Source organism: Peromyscus leucopus, chromosome 20 (genome assembly GCF_004664715.2).
Source record: "Peromyscus leucopus breed LL Stock chromosome 20, UCI_PerLeu_2.1, whole genome shotgun sequence".
NCBI lineage: Eukaryota > Metazoa > Chordata > Mammalia > Rodentia > Cricetidae > Peromyscus > Peromyscus leucopus.
The window spans coordinates 32,884,040-32,904,106 of NC_051080.1; the positions used below are offsets into that span (position 1 = coordinate 32,884,040).

At 54.5% G+C, this 20,067-nt stretch overlaps 1 protein-coding gene across 6 annotated transcripts; it reads right to left on the reverse strand.

Annotated features, from left to right (window-relative positions):
• Positions 1-84: 84 nt before the first annotated feature.
• LOC114694157 lies at positions 85-8,583 on the reverse strand. 6 transcript variants are annotated; one of them, XM_037197582.1, is made up of 16 exons: positions 8,530-8,583; positions 7,281-7,598; positions 7,085-7,207; positions 6,716-6,834; positions 6,485-6,635; positions 6,331-6,415; positions 5,092-5,300; positions 4,810-4,927; positions 4,486-4,658; positions 2,247-2,389; positions 2,065-2,167; positions 1,477-1,779; positions 865-1,089; positions 677-761; positions 428-561; positions 85-313 (listed from the first exon to the last, which is right to left on the reverse strand). In XM_037197582.1, exons 2-16 carry the CDS (start codon positions 7,548-7,550, stop codon positions 167-169), a joined length of 2,388 nt encoding a protein of 795 aa, XP_037053477.1. In that variant the 5' UTR covers positions 7,551-7,598; positions 8,530-8,583; the 3' UTR covers positions 85-166. The 6 variants fall into 6 exon arrangements, 5 of the variants coding, with proteins under 5 accessions (XP_037053477.1, XP_028726727.1, XP_028726726.1 ...); XM_028870894.2 differs by lacking the exon at positions 8,530-8,583 and adding an exon at positions 7,743-8,061 and having other exon boundaries at positions 2,247-2,371; XM_028870893.2 differs by lacking the exon at positions 8,530-8,583 and adding an exon at positions 7,743-8,061.
• Positions 8,584-20,067: the final 11,484 nt, after the last annotated feature.

Below are 20,067 nucleotides of genomic sequence, written 5' to 3' on the forward strand. Positions count from 1 at the left end.
CGGGTGGGGGTGGGGAGCCACGGGCTTCGGCCCTGTGGCTTTTGAATGGCGTTTGCAAGGGAAATGAAGGCCCACCGGAGAGAGTTTCAGTTCCCCAAACTCCGCTTTTATTGCTGAGGGTGAAAAGCCACAGCCCCGCCCCGCCCCGGGTGGCCCCAGCTCCTGCTCAGTCCCTGAACGAGTTCTGCCGCTGTTTCTTGTCCCTGTCTGCGGGATCTTGGAGTCTTCGCCGGTTCTCCTCAGTGGGCTGCTCCGAGGGTTTGACCTTGTAGGAGCTGGGGTCTCTGTGTTCTCTGCCAATCGGCAGCCCTGTCTGAAAGGGGTGGCCAGGCTTCCTCAGTTCAGTTCCTCCACCTGGGCTCAAAGGAGGTCCTCAGTCCATCGCGAGGACCTGATTCCTAGCTCTGAAGCCCATGCTAGCTCTCACCTTCCGAGACAGGGGTCTGCTGGAGCCCATTCGGATGGAGGTCCAGAGCCTCAGGGTAATGACTTCAGGGGCCGGCACACTAGGAGTCCAGCACAGGAATCTTTCGTGGATCTTCTGGCTGGTCCTCCCCTTGGCTGCTCAGAGATCCCAGGTTGCTGGGCCGAAGCGGATGCCAAACCGCTCCTACCCACCCACCCACCTCCAGGCCTTGACGACTGGCATGTCCCTTCCTCCCCCCGCATCTCTCACCTCTGACTGGGTCATTTTTGACCAAAAATTCATCCAGAGCTGCCCAGCCACCTCCAACACGAACCATCAGAGTTCCTCTTGCCGCCTGTGGAGCACAGGGGTGTCTGGCCTTCCGTGTAGGGGCTGGGGGGCAGTTCCTGAGGCTCTGTCCTCCCCACTATCACCGGCCCACACTCACACCTGCTCACCAAGGCTCCTTGGACCTGGGGCCTGCCTCCGGCCACTGGTGTACGTGTGCCTTCCGTGTTCCTGGCTCTGACCACGCTGTGTGGCTGCTTCTGGCCATTGGGGAGCCCTGGCTCCAACACGGCGGGGCGCTGGTGGTCAGGCCCACCTTTCCCCCAGGTATAGCCAGGCCAGCCTTGCCCATCCCTGTCCCGCTGCCCAGCTGCCGGGAAACTGTCCACAAGGTCCTACTGGGGAAAAGTTTCAGTGCCGTCTGTGGCTTGGGGTGTGAAGGACACCCTGGGCCACTTTATTCCATGACCAAGGCAATATAGGTGCTCCCACAAGACCCAAGGGTATGTTGGCCCCTTGCTGTGAGGTGACGCTAAGTCCCCCCCCCCCCCTTTTTTTTTTTTTTTTTTTTTTTTTGGTTTTTCAAGACAGGGTTTCCCTGTGTAGCTTTGCGCCTTTCCTGGGACTCACTTGGTAGCCCAGGCTGGCCTCGAACTCACAGAGATCCACCTGCCTCTGCCTCCCGAGTGCTGGGATTAAAGGCGTGCGCCACCACCGCGCGGCTGGCCAAGTCCCTTTTACATGCCCAGGAGTGAAGAGAGTATGTATCTGTCTGCCCTTACCTGTTCCTGGTGGCCCTGTTCCATCAGTTCCCACTGGTCCCTTTTCTCCTGGTTCCTCTTGCTAGGCTCTGGCTTCCTATGACTCCAGTTCTCCATGATGACATCTGCCCACCAAGGCCTCCAGCTCTGTTCTTCTGAAATCTTCCCCAGGAGGCAAGCCTTAGCTCTACTCCCCAGATCCCCAGGCGGCCCCTGGTCAAGACTGCTCAGAGTCAGTACCTCCCTTGGGGCTTGAGTCCAGCAGCATTTCAGGCTCAGGGCCCCAGGCAGCTCCTCTAGCACCCAGCTCTGGGCTTGTACCGCCTACGTATTAGGGAGCAATGTTAGGGGACTCGAGGAGTCCATGCCCCAAACTGCCCACCACGCCACCACCTCTCCTGAGCCAGTGTCCCCATCCTCCAGAACCTCTCAGCAGTCCCACCCAGAACTTTAGGCCTTCCAGCTAGCTCCTCCTAGAGATCAAATGGTCTCACTGAGGCAGTGGCCCTAGGACAGAGGGTCCAGGGCACTAACGCCAGTGTCATTAAGCTAACCCTGGACTGGTCCACAGTTACTGCGCAGGCCAAAGCCTCTGGCCACTGGTCCCACCTTGGCCCCCAAGGGTTCAGCCTGGCTCAGCCTACGGGAGCACGAGACCAGCTTCTCGACAAGGTGGCCCACAAGCAGCAGCATCCCTCCCAGGGGATGTATCCTGGAGAAGAGATGGACAGATATAAGCAGGGCAGCGGGCCAGTGTGAGTGGGGTGCAGACAGGTGGCATGCAGGCTCACCTCTCACAGGAGGGGCTGGACATGGCCGCCCGGCAGCCCAGCAGGTCCATCAGCAGGCCCAAGTGGCAGGTGCTCCCATAGCCAGCGTCTCCGCTTCTCCGTGGCCATGACACCACCAGGGTTTGCTGTCCCCAGAGGAAGTCCTGCCATCAGAGTAGCCTGGTGTACGGTTGGCTCTCCCAGAGGGAAAAGCTGAAGGGGTGAAAGCTTTTTTCCTCCGTGTACCTCACATCTCCAGCCCTCTTCCTTACTCCATTCACCCTGTACCCCACACCGCCCAGCACATTAACAAGAAGACTGTATATGCTGGTCCAGTCCTTCTAACCCGGGGCCTCTTCAGTATGAGGAGGGCAGGCAGCCACACCCAGCGTTGTGCCAATGTTCAGGGCAAGATGGAGAAAGCCAGCCAGGCCCTGTGGGTGAATTGTATTCACCACCACCACCACCACCACCACCACCCGTTCCCATGTTGAAGTCCCAGCCTTTACTTAGAAAGAGGCAGCTGTATGTGTAACTAACGGTAGGGTGAGATCGTAGTGGAATGTGGGCACCAATATGACCGCTGCCCTTAAAAGGAGTGCGGGGGGTGGGGGGGTGGGGGGGGGAATTTGGGGACTGGGAAGATGGCTCAGTTGGTAAAGCGTTTGCTGCAAAGCATGAGGACCTGAGTTTGCTCCCTAGCATCTATGTAAAAACTAAACCCAACCAATCAGTGCGGTGGCATGCCGGGAATCCCAGCACCAGGGAGGCAGAGATAAGACTCCTGGGACTCGGTGACCAGCCAGTCTAGACAATTAACAACTCCAGGTTCAGGGAGAGAGGCCCCGACTCATAAAATAAGGTGGAGGGCCCCACAGATAGCACGGCAGTTAAGAGCACTTGGTGCTCTTGCAGAGGACCTGGTTTCATAGGTCGGGCAACTCACAACTGCCTATCACTCTAGCTCCGGTGGATCTGGCACCTTCTGCTGGTCTCTGTGGGTACCCATACACATGTGTCCATACATACATACACACACACACACAAACATGCATAATTAAAAACAAAATAAAGCCAGGCATCGGTGACACACGCCTTTAAGCCCAGCACTCGGGAGGCAGAGCCAGGTGGATCTCTGTGAGTTCGAGGCCAGCATGGTCTACAGAGCGAGATCCAGGACAGGCACCAAAACTACACAGAGAAACCCTGTCAAAAAAAAAAACAAAACCCAAAACAAACAAACAAAAAACAAATCTTCAAAAACAACAGGTGGAGAGCACTTGAGAAAGACACCAGATGCCAACTTCTGGCCTCTGCATAGGTGTGCACACATGCATACACATAAACAAAGGGGACTGGGATTTGAACCCAAAATACCCAGAGGGCACAGGAAGAGGACACAGTGTGCATGGTAAGGAGAGAGAGAGACCCTTCCTCACAGCTTTCAGAAGCCAGCCCCGTCCATTTCAAACCTTCAGCACTCAGAACTCAGAACTGGGTATAACCACAGTTTCAAGTCCCCCATTGGTGAGAGCTGGTTCCAGCGGCCCAGGAAACCATCAGAGTCCCAGGAATAGAAAGAAATCTGAGAACAAGCGAAGGAACCTAGAACTTCTGGGCGAACGGCAAACCTCGTGAAGGGTCTGGTGCATCCCAGCCACTCCTGTGTTACAGGAAAGGGGGCCAGGTGGAGGCAGAGCCCACGCTTGCCTCCTTCTTCCAATAAACGCTGGGCCATCCCAGACTGTGCGCCAGAAGTAAGTCAATTTCTGTCTTGCTTCTGACGTATTTTCTTTCCAGCTGAACATAAATGGGACTCATTCACAGCACTGTTCTGATCTTAATTAAGAGCTCTGCTTGCTAGAAAAGGCATGTAGGTACGTCAGCGCCTACCTCTACCCCTACAGCCTAGAGGCTCGACAACGCCGTCCAAAGAGGACCTGCTGAGCAGTCAGGGATGGTCTGATCTCAAGCCCTGGCCCCACGGCGAGAGCTGTGGCCTTACATGGAGGTTTGGGGCTGTCAGAAGCTGGAAGCTGAGCCATGAAGTCATCGCCAGAAATCTCTCCAGCTGGCTCTGTACCCCCCACTGCCCTCTCCCGATACTATTCTTCACTCCCAGAGTCCTCTGCCTCGGTTCCTCCTACCGGCAAATACTAGCTCAGCCTCAGAGTACTCTAGTTGTCTAGTGTCCCTGTCGTCACCTCTCCTCCCAAGGGACTCTGGGTGATACCTTCCTCCCCCTAGTCTTCCAAGGCACCTGCAAGGCTGGGTTCCAGTCACCCTCCGGCCTCAGCTCCTCAATGGCTGCCTGCTCCGCGAGGCCACACAAAATCTGCACAGCTGGCTCCCATATGGCCTTCAGCCCAGTGTCTTGCTCTTGAGTCTCTAACCAGTGCCCCTCCAGGGGCTTCGTGTCTGCCTGAATCACAGCTAGGGAGAGACGTGACCACTTGAGAGCCCAGCCTTGGCAAGACCTTCACACTCACCCCACCCTGGTTTCTTGAGCATGGGCCTGGTCCTGCCCTCGGGCCTGGCAGTGATTTCCCAAAGACTCCCGGGTACGCCCAAGGCCCTGGTGTACCTGAGGAGGGGCTCTGATCCCAGATGGTCCCCATGGGTGCTGCTGCGTGACTAGAAGCTTCTGCCCACTGTGCCAGCTGTTCAAGCCGCTCCGCTAGCTGGGCCAGCTGGACACTCAGCTGTGGGAGGAAACCAGCATTGTTCTAGACAGCCCTAGCCAGGGACAGAAAGCACGCACTCCCAGCCACTCTAGCTCCCTGCTACAGTGGGCTGCAGTCTCCTCAGAGGGCATGAGGTAGGTTGGAGGTCTTTCTTCTATGTGAAGTCAAGGGGGTACAGACACCTGCTTCTGATCCTTGAGGCCCGGATGTGCCGAGGCAGACCCCTCCAGTTCAAGCTGGGCCTCCAAGACGGCTGGTGGTGAGGACTTGGAGGACACTGTCCTTTGAGCATACAACAGCTTCTGTTGGGCACAGGCGACTTGTGACTCGGTCAACCTCACACGCTCCTGGAACTGATCCAGCTGCTGTCGCACCAGCTGAGCTTGGTCACCTGCAGCCAGAGCAAGAGGCCAGGGAGGAAACACTGACATTGAAGGGACCTGGGGGCCAGTGGCTGTTGTGGAATATTACTTTAACGTGTGTTACATTTGTTTATGCTGTGGGACATTTGTTTCAATGTAGCAAAGATGCATTGCATTCTTTTATGTTGCCTTTGTTTAACTCTGTGAAGCTGTGTTACTGTGTCTGCCTAAAACACCTGATTGGTCTAATAAAGAGCTGATCAGCCAATAGGGAGGCCGGAGACAGGATAGGTGGGGCTGGCAGGCAGAGAGAATAGAAGAAGAGGAGAAATCTGGGGAGAGGATTGAAGGAACAAGAAAAGAAGGAGCCGGGCGGTGGTGGAGCACGCCTTTAATCCCAGCACTCGGGAGGCAGAGCCAGGCGGATCTCTGTGAGTTCGAGGCCAGCCTGGGCTACCAAGTGAGTTCCAGGAAAAGGCGCAAAGCTACACAGAGAAACCCTGTCTCGAAAAACCAAAAAAAAAAAAAAAAAAAAAAAAGAAAGAAAGAAAAAAAAAGAAAAGAAAAGAAGAAAAGAAGGAGAAGGACATCAGGGGCCAGCCACCCAGCAACACCACCAGCCACAGAGTAAGAAATAATGAAAGGAATACAGAAATAGAGAAAGGTAAAAACCCAGAGGCAAAAGATAGATGGGATCCTTTAAGTTAAGAAAAGCTGGAAGAAACAAGCCAAGCTAAGGCCAGGCATTCATAAGTAATAGTAACTCTCCATGTATATTTATTTGGGAGCTGGGTGGCCAGCTCCCCAAAAGAGCAAAAGGGTAAAAAAAAAAAAAAAAAAAAAAAAAAAAAAACAACCAACAACAAGTAACAGGGATGAGGGCATTAGAAGGGTGCTTGGGGATCATCAACAAGGACAAAGACATTGAGGCCTTGGACTCGGGGACCGGGCCCTGTATCTGGAAAATGACACAGATGTCTGCCCTGGGCTAAGGGTAGGCTTTTCTGTGGGCTCCCTGAGCACATCTTGGCTGGGGTGACTGGGCTGAAGTCCACTTACTTGTGAGGAGCTCTGCCAGCCTCTGTCCAGTCTCCAAAACCCTTTCCAGATCCTCGGTACAGACCACAAGTCCTTCGCACACCTCCTGTGAGCAAGCACAAGCCACTGAGCTTGCGACAGTCCACAGACTCCCAACCCCAAGCCCGGGTCATACCTGGAAGCGCTGCAAAGATTCCTCAGGGCACTCGGGCCCTAGCTGCAGCCCAGCCAGTAGCCGTTCACTCCGGCCCAGCTTCCCCAGCAGAGCCTTGCAGGCTGTTTCAAAACGCTGTGCTGCTGGGACGAGCTGCCCCAGGAGTCTCCACCTTGGGGCAGAGATGGGGGAGCTGTCCATCCTGCCCTTCCCGCCCCAGAACCCGCATGGTTCCCCGACCTGTGGCTTCACCTGGTTTCTGCCTGTTGTACCAGGCGGTGCCACTGCGCGCACAGCTCTGCCGGGCTCCCGGCCTCTTGTAATCTTGGCTCCATGCGCGGTGCACGTTCCCTCAGCAGGCGTAGGAGCAGCTACCAGACATGAGGTCAGAGGACTTGTGCAGGGCTCTGGGGTCCCTGCCCATCCTCCCACTGCTGCCCCCCCCCTTTTTTATCCAGGAGGATCACTGGCCGTGGGAACATTAACAGGTATATGCATGCAGCCCACCCTTGGGTGCCAGATTCAAGCACATGGTAAACACCATTATTTGCCAGAGGCTTGACCTGAGGCTCAAAGGATGAAACCACCCCCCACCCCTGTCCCTCTCTCCCGGCCCTGTACCTCCTGTTCCCGCAGCTGGGAAGCAGCCAAAGCGGCATCTGCAGCCAGGGGCCCCTGGGAGGCCTGCAGTTCCTCCATGCCATCCAGCCAGCTGCACAGCGTGTCCAGGGGTGCTAGGGTTGCCTGCAAGAAGGATGTACTTACCTCCTCTGGCCTCCACGTGGACTCCCCACGCTCTAGAGCCGTCCTTCCTCACCTGGGCCGGCTGCCGTCTTTGCCTGCAGGGCCCCCTCTCCACGGCCTCCGTCACCACTGTCTCTGTCACCACTGTCTCTGTGACCTCTGTCACCTGGACAGCACGGGAGCCCCACCAGGCCCAGGGGATCCCTGGTGGAAGTGGGCCCTGAGGAGCTGCGGCTGGAGAGAGATCGCCTCGGGCCCTGGAGCTGGTGTGGGTCCTCGGGTCGGTGTGTGAGCGGCTCCTCCTCGCCCCCAGGCAGCCAAGCCTCGAAGCGGGGTTTCCCATGGTAGATGCGGAGCAGGTTGCAGGGTGTCCCGGACAGGAAGGGCAGCCCTACAAGGACAGAAGGACCCAAGTCAGGACCAGGGGACCCACAGGCCCACCCGCCCCCAGCTTGCAAGGCTGGTGCTGGGGACACCCCCTGGGACTGGGTAGACTGCCCTGGCCTGGGGGACTGGGGAGGGGGACGGCTCTCACCTTTGTCTAGTTCCCTCAAGTCACTGCCCCGCCAGCCCCAGCCAGTCCGGCCCCAGCCCTTTTCTTCCTACTGTTTCCTGGGAAACCCAGTGCCCATCCTCAGTCATGTCGGTGGGGGAAGGGCTGCAAAGAGGAAGGGGCTTCTCGCTGGAGGTTCTGGCCCCTCCCCCTCTCGGCACAGGGTTGGGGGGGCGGGTGGGAGATTCAGGGAGCTCTCACTTCCCACTCAAGCCCCAAATAGGCCGCTCACATGGCCATAGGGCCGAGATCCCTTTGGGATTGGAAGCCAAAGAAAGGGGCCTGCTAATGAGTACCAGGCCTGCCCTGGGGATAGCTAGGAGTTAGAGGAAATGGGGGGCATCAACACACACACTTTAGGAGGGGAGTGGAGAGTCATGGGAATTTTCCCACAGCTATGTGGCCCCCAGGGAATCCTGGACTACACCCTCTCCCAGTCACATGGCCACTCCACGGGACTCAGACAACCCCCACCCAAGACTTCCCGGCACCCTAGACTGGTCTGCTCTGTTCCCAGGAACCTCACACTTGCCACACAGTCCCCCACCTGAGCCTGGAATGAACCAGTCCTTACTCTAACCTAGCATCCCCACTAGATGGAGGAGCAGGAGGATGTGGATGCACAGGGGACCTCCACAGGTGCATGGTGTCTTTCCTGGACTGTGGACTCCAGCATGAGCCGATGCGTTCACCCTCTCCCCAACCACTATGGATTCTCCTACCAAGGAGTGGAATTTGTGCTCAGCAGACAAGCCAAAGGCTCTCTCACCTGCCCATGGTCATGCTGGTCCCTGGCCCTCCCTATCTGCTGACAGAGGTGACTTGGAAGTCCCTGGGGCCTAAAGCTGGCCCTGCCCCATCCACCCACCCCGAGCCTGTGACCACCCTCCACCCCCACCCCACCCTGAGACCTGCCCCTGCCTGGGTTCATCTTCGTCATGAGTTTGTGTTGCTGTTACCTTGGGAACTTTCCATGGAAAATGCTGGGTGAGGTGGGCAGGTTGACAGGCCAGGGCAGGCCATAGACGCACTGTGGGTGGATGGCTGGTGGACGCCTCTCCCAGGAGGGCTTGTCTGTCTCACGCCCTAGGACGGCCCACCCTGGTCCTGCCTGCTCTCGTTTTCTCAGCCCCCACCCCAGGCCAGGCACCAAGTATGTGCATTCCTGGGGGGAGCTTCAGAGGGCTGGGAGGGTGTGGTCCCACCACAAATCTGCCCACACCTGGCATGCAGACCTCACTCCCTCCTGCCTACCCTGCTTCAAGGAACCGTGGAGATCCTAGGAACAGCTGCCCCATCCAGTCTCTGGGCCTTTAACCCAGATAGGGTGCCCCAGGTAGTCTGGAAGACCCCCCCTCCCCTTCTCCCCACTCATCTTGAGTCTCTGTAGCTAAGAGGGACTAGGGTGTCCCCTCCTCTGATACCTGGACTCTGGCTTGTTCTGCTGCCCAAGGAAGAACCAGGTCAAATTTCTGTAGAGGCCTCCCTGTAGCTGCCCACGGCTGGGATAGTAGAGGCCCGAGTGTGGGGAGGTTCTGAAGCCTACTTGACATGGCCTCCAGCTTTTTTCACTTGCCCAGGTCAGGGTCCTATGCTGAGCTTGGACCTCCCGGACAAGAGTGGACAACCTCCCCAGCAGGATCCTCCAGCCTTGTCACCTCTACCCTGATTCAAAGGCTTTAAAAGCCACACTCCAGAGATGGTGGCAGCTTAGTGTACATGAAGCTCCTGAACTCCAGCAGCCCACGGCTGTGCGACTTGGAGCTTCTCCTCGGCACTGCCTCTGTCTGAGGCCCCTCTCCTCGCATCTCCTTCCAAGAGCCCCTCCCTTGTACATTCACCCTGAGGTCATGGTACCCCACCCAGGGCCCCCCTCAATAGTGCCCTTTGCCCTGCTAGTTCCAGCTCTTAGGGGGCCACGGCCCTGTCGCTAGGGCAACCAGCTACAAGCACAGGGACACACACAGGGCCCCACGGCAAGCTGAACCTGGGGTAAAGTTCAGATAGTTCTGGACTACAGAGCGGAATACAGGGCTGCAACAGGTCAGCCACGCAGCCCAAACCAGTCCTGATCAGACCAATTCCCACGAGTGGACACTCACAGCTCTTCTGGTAGTGGCCAGAGGTCAGCCTGGACAGAATTGATATGACTGAGCCAGCTTCTATACACTTACTGGACCATGGATCCAGGGAACAGCGATGATGAGCTTGGGGGAATCTCTGCTGGGCAAGAAGACTGAGGTAGCCAGGGGAGTTGTCCCTAGGACTGTGGCCCAGGGATGGGTGACACTAGGGCCATCCTGTGCAAGGCTTCGCTATCAGGGTATCTGAGGCCCTGGAGGAGCAGCATGGGGAGGGTCCTAACAGAGCTGACTTGGAGGTCCCTCTGGACAAGGGTGTGTACATGAACACCCTTAGAATGTCCAGTCCTAAGGGAAAGAGAGGCATGAGTACCCAGGGGCCTTGGGCTAGCCTCCAGTCTGGTGAGCTAGAAACAGATTGATTCCCCAGGACCAGGCAGACCAAGATGCAGGATATCCAGAACTTTTACTCAGAAGTTCTAGAAAAATCTCATGGTCTCCCGGTGGCTTCGGCTGGGGCACCTGCTGTCACAGGCTGAACTCTGTCCTAAAAGCTATCTATGTTCAACTCCCAATCCTGGGAGTCTGACCTTATTTGGAAATGGAGTTTATGCATTTGTCATCAAGCTGAGGTCATTAGAATGGGCTGCCATCCAATATGAATGTGACCTTGTGAGAGAATGCTGTGTGAATATGAGACACACGGGTAAGAAATGACATTTCTTTCATAAGAGATACCTCAGCCGTGGTGTATCTTCACAGCAATAGAAAGACGACCACGAGGAAGCCGAGATGGAAGGACCTGCAGCCTCCAGCAAGATGCCTCAGGCTTGGAAGTGACCACCAGAGGAAAGAATTCACCCTGACGTTCAGGGGGACTCATATACTAACCCCCAGAACTGAGGGAAAAGAGCATCGCTGTTTGCTCTGAGCCCCCATCTTGTGGTCCTTGGTTATGGTGGTCTCAAGACAACCTGACTGCATAGCTGTGAGCCAGTCATGATGACCAGGCAGGTGGCATCCCGTTGACTTAGTCCAAGTCAGGCTCTCTTTGGGGCTGCTGAGGCAGCACTCTACCTCATCCAGCTCATCTCCAGGTAGAGGGGAGAGGTCCCCAGAAGAGTCCAAGTGAAAACAGTACCCAGGGACACAGATACCTGGCAGGTCAGGGCTCAAGGCTCTGAGCCAGGCTCCAGGACCAGCACACAAGCTTCCAACAAGGAAGTATTAGAACACAGAAGGTGAATGTGTTATCAATGCCTGGACCATCTGCAGCTCTGTGGCTGGAGCATGTCTCAGCAGCCCCATTTCCACCCCATCCCCCTTCCACCCCCATGTTTACAAGTCTATTTTATTTGTCTAGAAATCATAGCAGCCACGGTTCCGAAGCATCAGTGATCCGTAGGTAGAGCTGAGCGTATTGCATGAACTCCTGCAAATATTGCCAAGACACCACTTCAATCCGTCCCTCCACCCCCAGGGACCTTGGTGCACACTGTCTCCTGGTACACCTGCCCCCATAACACCCTCAGGCCCTGCAGGTGAACATAGATGTAACAAAGTGTGCATAAGTTTAAGTCCCTGAGGGAGGACAGAGCTTAATGGCAGAGTGCTTTCCAAACAAGTACAAGGTCTTGAGTTCAATCCCAGCACCCTCCTTCTCTCCTACCCTTACAGTCCTGAAAACAAAAATTAAATTAAAAAAAAAATCCAGCACTGGGGAGGCAGAGGTAGGAGGATCCTGGGTCTCTTGGTGGCCAGCCAATCTAGATGAATTGATGAGCTTAAGGTTTAATAAAAGACCTTGTCTCAAAAACTAAGGCAGAGCCGGGTGGTGATGGTGCACGTCTTTTTTTTTTTCCCCTCAGGGTTTCTCTGTGGTGTTTTGGTGCCTGTCCTGGATCTTGCTCTGTAGACCAGGCTGGCCTCTAACTCACAGAGATCCGCCTGGCTCTGCCTCCCGAGTGCTGGGATTAAAGGCATGCACCACCACTGTCTGGCAATGGTGCATGTCTTTAATCCCACCACTCAGGAGGCAGAGGTAAGCAGATCACTGTGAATTGGAGTCCAGCCTGGTCTATAGGGTGACTTCCAAGACAACCAGAGCTGCACAGAGAACCCCTGCCTCAAGAAAAAAAAAAAAAACAATAATAATAATATAAATAAATAATTTAAAAAATTTAAATTACAAAGAAAAAAGATGGTGTGGTGGCATGTGCCTTCAATCCCAGTACTGGAAAGCAGAGGTGGATCTCTATGAGTTTGAGGGCAGCCTGGTCTATGTAGGGAGTTCCAAGCCAGTCAGGGCTATGTAGTGAGACTCTGTTTCAAAATAATAATAATAATAATAATAATAATAATAATAATAATAATAATATAATAATTGGGGCTGGAGAAGAAGAACACTGGTGGCTCTTTCAGAGGCCCTGGGTTCAGAGATGGGGTGGAAATGGGGCTGCTGAGACATGCTCCAGCCACAGAGCTGCAGATGGTCCAGGCATTGATAACACATTCACCTTCTGTGTGTTTTAACACTTCCTTGTTGGAAGCTTGTGTGCTGGTCCTAGAGCCTACATGGTGGCTCACAACCATCTATAACTCCAGTTCCAAGAGATCCGATGCATCTTCTGGCCTCTGCAAGCACCAGACATGCACATGGTACACAGACATCCATGCAGGCAAAGACACTGACACATGAAATCATAAAGATAGTGATTAAACATTTAAAATTATTTAATTAATTTTTTTTTTTTAAAAAAAGGAAGTTCCCTGGGGCAGTTGGCGAAGAGCTGATGAACGTGAGGTTTACCAGCCCTGCCCGGCCCTGGACGGAGGCTGATTCAACCAACAGGTGCTTCAAGCTGCCCTTCCCGCCCTCCCTGCCCCTCCCTGCCCTTGCCCCCACCCTGACACTGCTTTTCTGGTTTCACTTCCTAAGAGCTTTCACTGAGATCCAGACCTTCCCATCACCTCCGTCATCTCCACTCCGGAGGCGGCGGCACCAATGCTCAGAAGCTGCTTGCTTTGGGGGAGGCGCCTTTACCTCAATCATCCAGCACTTTGGCTAAAACCTGTCTCCCCACTCCAGAGGCTCCGTTGAGACAGAGACATCTAGGTGTATTGACACAGACCTGTAATCCCAACTACTCAAGAGGCAGAGGCAGGTAGATTGCCAAGTTCAAGGCCAGCCTGGACAATTTATGGAGAGCCTAACGCAAAACAAAAAGTTTTTTTTTTTCTCTCTCTCTCTCTTTCAGGCCTGGGGCTGTAGCTCAATGGTAGAACACTTGTCAAGCATTCACGGGCCCTAGGTTCGGTCCTTAGCACAGCAAAAGAAAGGAAAGAGACCTTGAGCTAATTGTAGGGGTGCATGCTTGTAACCCCAATAACTGGGAGACTAAGACAGGAAGAAAGCATCCTGGGTGACATAGGAAGTTGCAGACTGGCTTGGACGCTATCTCAAAACAAACGAACTACCAAGATTCAGGCTTTGGAGAGGTTCCCATCACAGCTTCAGCTTCCTGTCTGTTGAGGTGTGGGTTCAGCCTTTCTGGGGATACCCACCAGACATGGGGATGCTGTACCACTCCCACCTATCCCACAGCAGGACCAAGTCCCACATACCTGGAGAGCCTCCTGCCCCAAGGTGAGGCTGCTGAGCCCAAAGGCAGAGAGAATCTCCCCCAGGACAAGGCTCCAAGATGCCCCTGGATTCTGAGAGTCTTCATGGGCCTCAGAACAGCACTAGAGATCTAGAGAAGAAGGCTGGAGCTGCTGCGGACCATGCCAGACAGGTCCACAGAGGGAGAGAACGGCATGTCTCCAAACCCTTGGCTAGAGCTGACACTGGGAGTTGAGAAAAATCACCAGACAGACAAACCCAATGGTGAGCTCGATTTTGTGAGCAGTGACGGTCATCTTAACTTCGGTCAACAGATGCCCAGAGAGCAGGGGACATGCTTCCTCTGCCATTCCTGTGTCCTTCTCAGACCAGCAAGCCATGAGCTGCCCACAAGGCCAAGGATTTTCTTGCTTTTTCTTCTGTTCCCCCAGATCCCCCCTGAGGACCAGAGCCCAAGTCAGGTAGGGAGCCTGGTGCCCTTCCACACCCAAAGAACTGCTCCATTTTCAGGTGAATCTGAAGAGACTAGAGTTGCTTGAGAAATAAGATTCAAGGGCCTGAACAAGCAAGGCCCAGCTTTGGGTCTAGCTGTCTGATTCTACCAGAATGAGACCAGGAACTTGGAATTCTGGACTAGGGTTTGCAGTCAATGGCAGAGATCTAGTCAGTATAGGCCAGGCTGTAGCCTCCTGTACACCCACCCCAGCCCCAACACTGCCCCGGATACAGGTCATGGGGTGAGGGCTGAGAAATCACCAGGGCTCCCGAGGCTTCACCAAGTCAATACAGCAGGCAGGCAGTACTTGGGCTTAGAGCCTCTGAAACAACAGCCTCCCTGCAGGCCTCCATCCTGCATGCCACAGGAGGGTGCTACTTGGTCCTGGTAGGGTGCTGTATGGGGCAGGTTTTCAGTTTCTGCCAGGGCACTCAGAAGCGGGCTCAGCCAGACTCCATGACAGCTCCCTGGGGTTATGTGCAAGCAGGGCCTGGATCCTCACCACCACAGCTATCCATTTCATGAGCTCAGAAGCAACCCCTGGCTGACATCCTGTCATGGAAAGATGTCCCCAGCTCCTTGGAACCCCCTCAGCATTGGGACCTTCTTCATACCTGTATCCACCGAAGTGTTCGCTATCACAAGCCTCTTGCCCTCCCAACCCCTGCATACGTGTCCAGTCCTCTCTGTTCTCTAACCTGAGCACAGGCGGCTGCCCAGGGTGGACATCCAGACACACTGCTTCAAATGCTGCTGGCTGCTTGGGTGAACGTGCCTGGTGGCCTCTGTTGGGATAATAGGGGACATCCTTCCAGCTGGGGGCAATGTGTTAGGATTAGGCATCTTGAATTGCCATCTCCATCACCTGGGAGGTGTGTCTAGGCCCTGAGACTCCGGAGAGGAGTCAGAAAGGACAGGAAAAGCAATTGTACAAGGAGGCGGCCACTACTCATCTAAACGGGCAAGCTCCCTGGGACCTGCTGGCGCCTGCGGTGCTGATTTCTCTATATCCTGGAGTTCTGGTGCCTGTCCCCACCCAACTTTATGAACCCAACATGGTATGACAGGTGGCTTGAGAGGCCTGGCCTAGCTGCCCAGCTGTCTAGATCATCTCTACTGAGACCCAGGAGCAGGAAAAGGACATGCTAGGCTCCTATCTGAAACATGATAGGGACTCCACACAGACACTTTTTTTTTTTTTTAAACAGGACACCAGACACTAAAAGAGCTGTTCTTCTGGACTTTGCTCAGAGGCCTCAGCCTGAGAGCCCTTACGGGATAGTGATACCTCTGAAGACACTCCCCATGCATGACTGAAGGGCTCCATAGAAGGTTTATTCCCTACCTTTAGATGAACATGGCGGCGGCGGCGGCGGCGGCGGCGGCGGCGGTGGCAGCGGGGTGGGGGCGGGGAACTTATGAGTTTCCCTGTCTGTGTTCCTCATCTCCCATTCTTAGTTCAGCTTCAATCCTACAGGTCAAAAGAAGGTTCCTGAGGATTACTTGTCATGTCTACACACCAGACAGGAAGAAAAAGAAACTTCCCTCCAGCTGTATGGGGTAAGGGAACCCCCCCCCCCTCAGCGTATAACCTGGCAGGGCTGATAAAAATTCAGTGAGTTCAGAGGTCAGTATTCAGATGGAACTGGTCCTGGGGATCCCCAGACCACTACATTGCTAGCAAAGGTCCTGCATGGCTTATCAGGGCAGCCTGACTGGTGAAGGAGACCGGAAACAACTCACACAGACACCAGCGGGACTCATTAGGAGCCATGCTTCTCCAGGCAGTGGTTGGCACACACCTGTATTCCCAGAGTTTGGGAAGCAGAAGCAGGTGGATCTCTGAGTTCGAGGCCAGCCTGGTCTATAGAGTGAGTTCCAGGACAGCCAGGGCTACGCAGAGAAACCCTGTCTCAAAAAAAAAAAAGGAGGAGGAGGAGGAGAGGAGGAGAAAAAGAAGAGGAGGAAGATGAAGAAGGAGGAGAAAAAGAAGAGGAGGAGGAAGAAGAGGAGGAGGAGGAGGAGGAGGAGGAGGAGGAGGAAGAGCAGCAGCCATGGTTCATCCACATAGCCAAACTTTAGGCAGCTGCCGGAGGGAGAAAGGGATCTTAAAAACAGCTTAAGAAGGGTGGCCAGGTTCTGGAACCTTAAAGAAAAAGAACACAGAATTGTCATGGTGTGCTACATTTATGGGGAAGGAAATGTACTGTGGATGCTAAAAAGCCATAACCTTGGTGCCTAAAATAACAGAAATACATTCCTTCATGGCTCTGGAAACCAGCAGCTCAAAATCAAGGCGTCCTTGGTTATATTCCCTTCAAATCTCTGAGTGGGGGGACACTTCTTTGCCTTTTTCTGGTTCCTAGTGGATCCAAAAGTTCCTCGGCTATGAGATCCCTCCAGTCCCTGCTCCACATCCTCAGGACAATTCTCTCCACCAGTGTCCTCGAGTAAGCCATGGTTTTCCACACGGTATCTAATTATTGCTACAACCTGCACCACTTAAGCATTGCCCTGATTGGGCAGGGAGAATGAAAGAGGGCAGACAGACACACATACAGAAAAGCTGGGATCCAGTGGGCTGTGAGGCTCTGATCGAGATGTGCCAGCAAACTCAGCGAATTGATTATAGACAGCATGAACAAGGAGGAGCTGGGTTAGCTCATCGCAGCAGGGGGGCTGTGTAGGGGTGCAGTCTCAGGATGCTGTTCTCTAGGAGGAGGAAGCTGCAGTTGATAGTTCCTATGTACCTGTCAACATTCACAGTCAGGCCAGCGCAAGGCCTTGTTCCCATGGGGCTAAGGTGCTGGGGTCCTTAATATGGTCCCAGTCATGTCAATAACACACATTCACTCAGGACTTCATCTGCTCCCTGGAGTCAACATTCAGACCACTGCAAGGAGGAAATACAAACAAGTGTTCATTTAAAAAGTTCCAGAAGGTATATAGTTGTCATTTTCATTTGGATTCAACACTCAGATTTGCAGAAGACAAGGTAACTGAACGTTGATTGTTCAGTGAAGTCGCTGGACTCATCTGAAGTACCCTGGCCCAGCTGCAGTGCCCTGGCCAAACTCCAGTGTGCTGGCTCACAGTGCCCTGGTTGACCTACAGTGTCCTGGTTGACCTACAGTGCCCTGGTTGACCTACAGTGTCCTGGTTGACCTACAATGTCCTGGTTGACCTACAGTGCCCTGGCTCAGTTGCAGTGGCCTGGCTCAGCTGCAGTTCCCTGGCCCAGCTGCAGTGCCCTTGCTCAACTGAAGTACCCTGGCCCACCTACAGTGCCCTAGTTAACCTACAGTGCCCTGGCCCAGCTGCAGTTCCCTGGCCCAGCTGCAGTGCCCTGGTCCAGCTCCAGTGTCTGGGATCACCTCCAGTGCCCTGGCCAGGTGCAGTGCCTAGGCTCATCCTCAGTGCCTGAATTTCACCTGCAGGGCCCTGGCTCACCTGTAGTGCTCCTGGTTAGACCTCCGACAGTCTCTGATCACTCTCCACACTGAGTTGGTAAAGACAGTTGTCACAGCTTACCCAGCCCACACATCTCAGGTCAATAGTATGGCATGGACATTACACCCATGGTTAAACCAGAGTCATAGCCCAGTTTGGCTCATAACCCGCCCCCTCCCGGGCCACAAAAGGGGGGGATCTGGACTAAACTCCATTTGTCACCTGTTGGTGATAAATGGGTTAGATTTAGAAACCACTCCCCCCAAAGATATGCAGTCCCTAACCTTCAGGTCAGAGTGTGACCTTATTTGGAAACAGGGTCATTGTAACTAGCTGAAATGAGGTCGCGGTCATGAAGAACATGTCACTAATCCAACATGACCGGTGTCCTTATAAAAATACTGCTGTGTGCAGGTGGTGACCCAGAGGTGAAGGCATCATGTGACGGCATCCCAAGCCAAGGGCTGCCCAGGATCACAGCGCCACCGGAAGCTGGAGAGGCTGGGGACAGATTCCCCTCTCAGCCTCACCATGGCCAGCCACGTCTGACCTCCATCTCGATGTGGTTCAGGTGTGTGAGATCATGTTTCCGCTGTGTGAAGCCTCCTAGCTTTGGGTGGTGGAGGCCTCTCCAGGCTCTACTGCACCACCAGCTCCAGGCCCGACAGGTGACTATGCCATGGGTTCAGCCGTGGAGTATGGGTGGGACTCTCCAGAGTGCCCCGGGAAGACGAACAGAAGAAACGTTGGAGGACGTGTGTGGCACCTCCTCCTCTTAACACAGAGCTGGGACTGTGTCTGATGAAGCCTGAGTATGTGACCCATCTCTAGCAAGTCCTCAGCTCTTGGAGAAATTCACTCAGGCCCCCAGGTATGCTCATTTGTTTTGGCTGTTGGGCCCACAACTGATGAGTCCCGTGGGTTCCGATGCCCCTGATAGCCCCTCTTCTCCTGGTGGTCACTGCTGTCATACAAGTAAGTCTGTAACATCCAGGCTGCTGTCAGCCTGGTGGGCGGAGCCTCCCACCGAGATCCCTCAGCCAAGATGGCTGTGCACCTGACCCTGCAGAGTTTCTGCTGCCTGGTGTTGGGCTCTCCACTCCCTCCACTTTGTCCCCAGGCCATCCACTCTGCAAAGCCCGAGAAAGCCGTCAGTGTTTCCAGATGTGGCACCAAGTCCCCCCCGGAGCACTTATCCTGAGCACCTCATCCTCCATCACACACCTGAGCCCACATGACCACCCACCAATGCACCCACCAAGCAACTCTAGCAGCCAGAGGGGCCTGTGGATCCAGGGACCTCCTAATGGGACCCAGGGAAGTAGTTTCGGGGAGGGAAGTGGTTAAGGAGATGAGCATCTCGAAAAGCCTTCGCCTCCGTGCTCACCGTCCCCTTGCCTGGCCTGAGGACTGTCCTTGAGGTATGTTGCTGCCACAGTCTGCGGTGACTTGGAAGAAGATCATGACCATAGAAACACTCAGGTGAGTGCCCAACTGTGACAACAGGTGTGGGCTGACTGTCCACCCCGGCCCCTACCCGCTAAGTTCCAGGGCACCCCTTTATTTCTGCCTGAGTATGCCCACAAGGGATCTAGGAGCCCTGATAATCTGTGCTCACCTCTTTGACCCAGGCACCCTCAGGCCATGCCTGACCAGCAGTGTTCCCTGCCCCGCCAGACACAGGGCAGAGAGGTACCACAGAGAGAAAGGGACTTACTACCGTGAGCGACACAGACCTAAAGCCAAGACACTGGCACAGACAGCCAGCTTCCAAGAACGGAACACCGGAGAAAGAATTGATGCATGAGATGTGGAGAGGCCAGGCACAAGGGACCTAGTGAGCCTGGAGATCAGACCAGACAGAAGAGACAAAGCAGAGAAAAGCCAGGGCCATCGAGACGGCTCAGCAGGTAAAAGCATTTGTCCTGCAAGCCTGACAATGCAAATTCCATTCCTGGAGCCAACTTGTGCTATAGGACACGTGTGTGTGCGAGCACACACACACACACACACACACACACACACACACACACACACACACACCAGCAACAACAATAACACAAAATTAAAAAAAAAAGATAAATATAAGTTTTTAAAAAGAAGAGCAGAGTAAGAAGCCCATGCCCAGTGAGAGGAATCTCAGAGGTGAGGATACATCGCCCCAGGGAGTAGCGGAGGATGGAATCCTGCTTCCCAGCCCTGGAGGAAGGAGAGATCACAGGACAAGGTTTGGGGGGGGGGTGCGGGTCAGGGAAGATGGAGCTGCACCCTGAGCCCATGGTGAAGCTGAAAAGCATCGGAGACAAGAGGGAAATTGTATGGGCACTGACGGCGAGGGAAGAAAGCCGGGGCGGGCTCCATGGAGGTTTCACAGCAGCGGTACGGAGCGTGGGAGACAATAGAGCGCTGTTCTGAGGCACACAGGAAAGAACTCCAGCCTTGGCCGGCTACACACAGCCATTCAGACATCATTCAATGCAAGGTCAGGATAATGACAATACCCCAGACTCCAAGCCCTCCCAGGGTGCGAGCATTGTGGGGGTGACAGGAGGAGGAGAAAAAGGCAGACATGGGGGACTCTGGGGGTGGGTCCCCGTGAGACTGGAGGGAAAAGAGACAGGAGGACTGAACTTCAGAGAAGAGTGTTCACACAGACCA